The 6,876-nt window shown below is 49.6% G+C and overlaps 1 protein-coding gene across 1 annotated transcript; it reads right to left on the bottom strand.

Moving 5' to 3' along the window:
- Positions 1–367: 367 nt before the first annotated feature.
- Positions 368–4,496, bottom strand: LOC129024704 (melanoma-associated antigen C1-like). The gene is made up of 4 exons (XM_054471883.1): positions 4,388–4,496; positions 3,554–3,651; positions 3,292–3,398; positions 368–2,959 (listed from the first exon to the last, which is right to left on the bottom strand). Exons 3-4 carry the CDS (start codon positions 3,293–3,295, stop codon positions 927–929), a joined length of 2,037 nt encoding a protein of 678 aa, XP_054327858.1. The 5' UTR covers positions 3,296–3,398; positions 3,554–3,651; positions 4,388–4,496; the 3' UTR covers positions 368–926.
- Positions 4,497–6,876: the final 2,380 nt, after the last annotated feature.

Genomic DNA, 6,876 nt, shown 5'->3' with positions numbered 1-6,876 from the left:
CACCTAGAGGGAACTGCTCAAGTGGTTTTCCTTTCCAGGCTTTTCTCTCACCTTCTGAGAGTCTGGGCCCTGCTGCCACCCAGCTTCATAACAATCAGCTCCCACAGAAGCACCTGCAGTTGCCCAAAGTCCAAAACTGCCTTAGCTCAGGGCCTTTTTAATCAAAGGCTCCATCTGGAGTCTCACCTCCCCACTCCTTTTTAAACTTATTCTTTAGATTGTAGAGAAAATCTTACCACATTCCTGATATGGCTTCTGGACATACACTCTACCATTTTAGGGTTAGGGATGAGTCTTGCTTTTAATAGTAACTTCACTACTAACAGTAATTTCTATGAGCAAATGCTGATATAATGTTCATCACATAAATGAGTCACTGACACTTTTATTTATTACAATTTACTTTCTGCTACTTTCTTACATAAGCCAAGCAAACCAGGTATGTATCTTTAGTTTTCAAGAACAACAGACTAAAGGACCTGAGGAAATGCAAATACTAACAATCCTTTACTTTGTTCCACTATTTAACTGCAGAGTTCCTTCACAGTTTCAAGAAAATTCCTACAGCAATACCACATTAACCTGTGACACATTACAAAATGAGGCAGAAGGTTTTCCCAATGTGGTGTGTTTGGGTGTGTTTTTGTTTTTACAAAATATCAAACTGTTACTCTTAAACCAGATAAACAGCAATACATGTGTGACTAATGTTCATAAACTAGGATTCTGAAGCTATTTAAACCTGCTATTAACAGGAAAAACATTTGAAAAATACCCAAAAGTAAACAGTTGAACCCCTTAACTACCCATATGGAACAGAAATGATGCAAATAGCACTGTGTTCTCTCCAGCCTCAACCGAGCCCTCCACCACGTAGAAACTCGACTGCCCTCTTCAAACTCAGAGGGAAGAATCTGCCCTAGACTTCACTCAGAAGAGAAGCTGGGGGACATGACGCTGGAGCTTGCACTTTCTGTGGCAGTAGAATCATCTGTGGTGTCAATTATGGCCTGCGCTCTCTCTTCCACATCTTTCAAAGCATCCTTGTACGAGGATGGAAAGGTAACAGGGACAGTATTGTTTAGCATGGCCAAAAACTCTAATACTTTCCTCTTAATGATTTCTGAATGAGCTCTTGGACCCCACAGGAATTCGTAACATGGAGGAGAAGTGTTGGGCACCTCCTGGTACTCTAGGTAATGTTCCTGCACCCAAACTTTAGTGAGGAGCTCCCTGGGCTCCCCAAAGACAAAGTGCTCCCTCCCAGCACGCACCCCTATTCCACTCAGCACATCCCAGATGACCTCCTCAGAGGCACAGGTGCCCTTCATGAAGATGATACTCAGAATAAGAATCAGGAGGGGGTTCTGGGGCATGCCCTGCTCATCACTCAGACTCCCCTCAGAGGTGAGGTCTAATGTGTTTACAAAGACATAGGAGTCGTCAGGGTCCACTTCTCTCAGGGAAATGCCAAAAAGAATCTCTATGAGCTCATGGGCTTTCCTGAAGATCACAGGAAAGTAGCCCGTGTACCTGCTGATGACATTCGTCAGCATCTCTGCCTTTGTGATAGGCTGCTTCGCTTGATATTTGAGGAGAAGAAACCGCACCAACTCGTCCACCTTTTCATCCAGTGTATAAGTGAACAAGGGCTCGCTCTCTATCAAGGACTCACTGTCTGTCAAGGAATCACTCTCTAGCAAGGTGTCTGAGGTACTTGTATCTTCATCTACTGGGCTGCTGGACTCTTCACTGAATGGGCTCAATGAAGAAGAGGAGAAGAAGGAGCTCACAGGACTCTGGAGAGAACTCTGAGGACTCTCAGGGGAACTCTGGGAGAGACTCGATGTAGTGGAAGAGGGGAAGGAGCTCACAGGAGAGCTCTGGGAAAGACTCGATGAAGTGTAGGAGGGGAAGGAGCTCACAGGAGAACTCTGGGAAAGACTCGATGAAGTGGAGGAGGGGAAGGAGCTCACAGGACTCTGGAGAGGAGACGGGGCAGGCCCCTCAGGAGGACTCTGAGGATTCTCATGGGAACTTTGGAGAAGACTTGCTAAAGTGTAGGAGCAGAAGGAGCCAACAGGTCTCTGGAGAGAAGACAGAGCAGGCCCGTCAGGAGGACTCTCAGGACTCTCAGGGAAACTCTGGGGAACACTCAATGAAGTGGAGGAGGAGCAGAAACTCACAGGACTCTGGAGAAAAGACTGGAAGTCCTCCCCCTGAGGAGGACATAGATGAATCTGGAGAGGAGCGAGGAAGTCCTCCCACTCAGGAGGACTCTGAGGAAAGTAGTGAGGAGACATGGAGTCCTCCCCCTCAGGAGGGCTCTGAGGAAAGTAGTGAGGAGACATGGAGTCCTCCACCTCAGGAGGGCTCAGAGGAAAGTAGTGAGGAGACATGGAGTCCTCCCACTCAGGAGGGCTCTGAGAAAAGTAGTGAGGAGACAGGGAGTCCTCCCCCAGAGGAGGACTCAGAGGAAAGTAGTGAGGAGACAGGGAGTCTTCCCCCTGAGGAGGGCTCTGAGGAAAGTAGTGAGGAGACAGGGAATCCTCCCACTCAGGAGGGCTCTGAGGAAAGTAGTGAGGAGACACGGAGTCCTCCCCCTGAGAAGGACTCTGAGGAAAGTAGTGAGGAGACAGGGAGTCCTCCCCCTCAGGAGGGCTCTGAGGAAAGTAGTGAGGAGACAGGGAGTCCTCCCACTCAGGAGGACTCTGAGGATTCTGGAGAGGAGACTGGATGTCGTCGCCCTCAGGAGAACTCTGAGGAATCTGGAGAGGAGACTGGGAGTCCTTCCCCTCAGGAGGTCTCTGGAGATGATCTGGGGAGTCCTCCCCTTCAGGACGACTCTGAGGACTCTGGAGAGGAGACTGGGAGTCCTCCCCCTCAGAATGATTCTGAGGACTCTCAGCAGAAGTCTGGAGAAGACTTGGCATCGCAGCAGCAGGCATCTCCTTGTCCCCTGGAGAACACAGAATCAGAGAAGAGGATGAGGATGAGAAAGAAGAACAGGAAGAGGAGGAGGGGAATAAAAAGTGGAAAGAGGAAGAGAAAATGGAGGAAGCTTCCTCCTCTTCCTCATCTGGGGGATCCTCTGCATCTACCAACTCCAGTATGAAAATTGCCTTCTGGAAGCCTTGCTCAAAGCTGGGGCATGGAAGGTTTAGAAAGAGAGGCATGATGAATATTGTTCAGGAGCAGCAGGTAAACGTGTGAACACGAATGGGTATGATGGGATCCCACAGGACTGAGGGACAGAGAGACAGTGCCAGTGGCCTAAGCTGAGAAACTCACCCATGATGGCTCTGACAAAGGCCGGCTTACAGCTCTTCTTCTCTTAAGGTGGTGCTCTAGGGCCTCACAGGTCGCCTGTCTTCCTAGGGGGTTTGTCTCCTGGGAACCTGTAGGAGGACATGAGAAAGCACCTCAGGGCACAGCTGGCAGGCAGAGCCTGAGGCACCAGGAATGACAGTGGGTGGCTACAGGCCGGGTGCTGCCAGGTCTGCCCTGTTTCTGGGGGTAGGGCCCTTGGTACACAGTCAGGCCGTGCACTCACCTTGACTCCTGGCACTACCTGGGCCTCCTCTGCTGTGGTACTTTTAGGATGTATGTGTCCCTCACACCCAGGTCTTCAACTCCTGCTTCCTGGAGCACCTGCAAGAGGAAGGGAGGGAGCCCCTCCAGCTAAGACGGCAGCTGGGGCTGGCCAGACTCCCAGACTCCCACAATTCTGAGGTTCGTGGCCCCCTCAGAATTCAATTAGCATTGTCACATTTTCTCAGACAGGGCCAGGCCCCCACCACTCTGCTAGCCTGAGGAAAAACCTCAGGCAAACTCCACATCCCTGACAGCAGTGGGAGGTAGTGAGGTGGCAGCCACTTCCCAGCACTCTACCACGGGGGCGGTCCCTGTGGCCTCACGTCTGTTCTGACGACATGTGACCCCTCAGTCCTCACTCTTGTTCCTAGCAGGGCCTGGGAATCTTCCCTCTGCCAACTGGAGGCAGCTTCCCGTGCTGACTTGCCATGGGAACCCCAGAACAAGGCCTCCCCCTTCCCCTCCCCTACACCCCTCACCCAGCAATGAGAGGGCGGCCGCTCAGCCTCAGCCGCCTGGGGAGCTCTATGGGGGCTGATTTGAGGAGCATGGTGGGAATCTCCGGGAATCTGTCCTCTGAGGTGGGGGTTCCCCCGGTCCTCCTCAATGCCTTCCTATTTATTCCCTAGAGGGCCGGCATCTCCTCCCTTCTTCTGCCGTGAGGACGCGTCCCTCAGCTCTCGGCTACCATCTTCGTTTCCGTGACCTACAAGTGCCACCGCAGGGATAGGGCAGGCCAGGGCTGCTTCCCTTTGTGGTGTTGGGTCCCTCACTTCTCCCTCGGGGCCCTCACCTTGAAGACTGGATAGGTCTAAGTCTCTTCCCTCCGCTGATCTGAGACGATCCTCGTCACAAAATACCTCAGGTCTTTCAGACTCCCAAGATGGCCGCCGGGAAAGCACATCCAGCAAAGCACATCCGGGAACCCTGCCAGGGTTGATCAGGGCTGACAACCCGGATAGCGTGGGGCAGGGCCTCCTTTCAGAGGAGGAAGCCCCCTCGCACTTGTCAGCCTCCTTTCCATCCCTTCCTTCCTACCTCCAAGATGTGCTCCAAACCTTTCTGCTCACTCCCTAAGCCCTGCTGACTTCTTCCCTCCCACCTCCCGAGTCCTTGACACTCACACCCCACCTTTTTCCAGGGCTGATAGCAGGGAGTGGCAGGGTGCAGCCTGCACCTCCCCCCGTATTCGGAGGTCACTGTCCTTCGACAGAGTTCTCTTCTTGTTGAGTGGCCAGCCCTGGGGCTACTCCCTCTGTTTAACTGAAGCTGCCCTCCTCAGAGAAAATCTCCCCTCTGGCTGACTCCCAAAATGGAAGTCAGAAAGTTGTAAATCTGGGGACCCTGATGGGCTCCTCCAGAGTTGGCAGCAGGCACAGGAACAGGACAGGGGGCACTACCAGTCATGGGTGATCCCTTCCTGCCTTCCTGAGAGGCTGTGCCTGGACTCCTGAAATTGCCTAGGCTCCCTGCCTCTGTGCGTCTGAGTCTTTCACCTCCGAATAAGCCCCTCCCATCCTTGAGACCTGCAAGGTGCAAGAGAGGTAGAATCACATCCATCCACAGTGGGGTATGGCCTCCCAGACTCCAGGTAGGGCTCCACTGCCCTCTGTCTGAAATGGCGTGGGAAGGACCCTCAGTCTTCCTCAACCTACTATTCCTGACACGGCCTCCACTCCCTCCCTCTTCTTTCCAGAGACTATTTTTCAGATCAAGTTTCCCATTTCCATGAATCCTCCCCAAGAGGGACTGGAGCACGCTAGCATCTCTCCCTAATGGCCCTGCCCAAGGCCTCCTAGGAGTGAAAACGGGCTGGTTTTTGGGGGTCCTCCTGTGTCCGTGGTGGGGTAGCTCACCAGTCCGTCCTCTGTATCAGCCCGGGGGTGCCCAGAAGGCCCACCTCCTGATCTTCCGCTCTCATGATCTGAAGTGAGACTCACCTAAGCACAGCCTTCTCCTCTTTCTACACCCTAAGATGTCAGGGGACAGCACTGTTGGTCAACATGCCCCTGGGCCTCCCAGGGATGACAACAGGTGGGGAGCTGGTTTCTGTGGATCCTCTTCTTTGTGGGCAGGAGGTTTCTGCAGTTTTCCATCAGAGGCCTCATCTGACTACTGGCTGGTCCTGGGTCTTCCTATCCTTCCCAAGATGACAGTATGACACAGGGAAAAAAATAATGTGACTTTACCCTGAAGAAAACTGACGTCACCATGGTGATCAAAGTAACATCATCAGTGACAAATTGTGTTGGTATTATGTGCCGTCGGTATGATATGATAAGAATGGCACTTCACTTCTCTGTTCATCTTCTGAGAAAATGTAACCTATATCAAATCATAAAAAATAATCACTTAATTCCCAATCAAAGGCTATTTTACAAAATACCTGACCATACACCTCCAAACTGTCAATGTTTTCAAAATCACGAGAAGTCTCAGTGAACTGGCACAGCCAAAGGGCATTTAAAGAGACATGATGAACAAGTGTAATGGAGTATCCTCAGGGTATCTTGGGACAGAAAATAGATTTTCGTGACAAGGAAATAAATGTGAATAAAGTATGTTTATTAATAAACAAAGGATGTTTACGTAAGAATAGTACCAGCTCTTCTTTAATAACCACATTTTAACTTCTTTGCCTCTGAGATAATCCCGTCTCCAAATAATGCCACATGTTAATTTCAACATAAGATTTTAGTGGGGATGCAATTGAATCTATAATAGTGGAAAGGGAAGTGGCAGACCTATATGTATATTATTACCCATGTGTAGTTATAAACACATATGTAAGCTCATATATGTATAAATTTTACTTTAAAAACCACATCGATCTTCTCAAAATTCTAAATCAGCTTTTAAATTTAAACACCACACGGTTAATTGTGGAAACTTCTGAGTAGGGGGCTGAATTTTGGAGGAACTTTCCAAAAGGGAGAATTGTGATTTCTACCTCTTTTTTTAAGTTTTTGCAACAACCATATATGCAGTATTTATTTGTAAGGAAAGTATTGAAATAAGTCTAAGAAAAGGATGAGGAGCAGTCCAGGAGGCAGATAAAGTAACAGTAAGCTCTTGGAACAACAACAAAAAATCCTTAATTTTTACATGACTCAACACAAGTTTACTTTTTTGTACATAAATTCTGAATTTAGTTGGCAGGGTATAATGGGCTGAATTTTGAATCTCCCCCAAAATTCATATATCCGTCTTAAAACCCAGTATCCCAGAATGTGACTGTATTTGAAGATAGAAACTTTAAAGAGGTAATTAAGGTAAAATGAG

Source organism: Pongo pygmaeus, chromosome X (genome assembly GCF_028885625.2).
Source record: "Pongo pygmaeus isolate AG05252 chromosome X, NHGRI_mPonPyg2-v2.0_pri, whole genome shotgun sequence".
NCBI classification, from domain to species: Eukaryota; Metazoa; Chordata; class Mammalia; order Primates; family Hominidae; genus Pongo; species Pongo pygmaeus.
The sequence above is the reverse complement of the archived record's forward strand: the minus strand, read 5'-3'. Positions and strand labels throughout refer to the sequence as shown.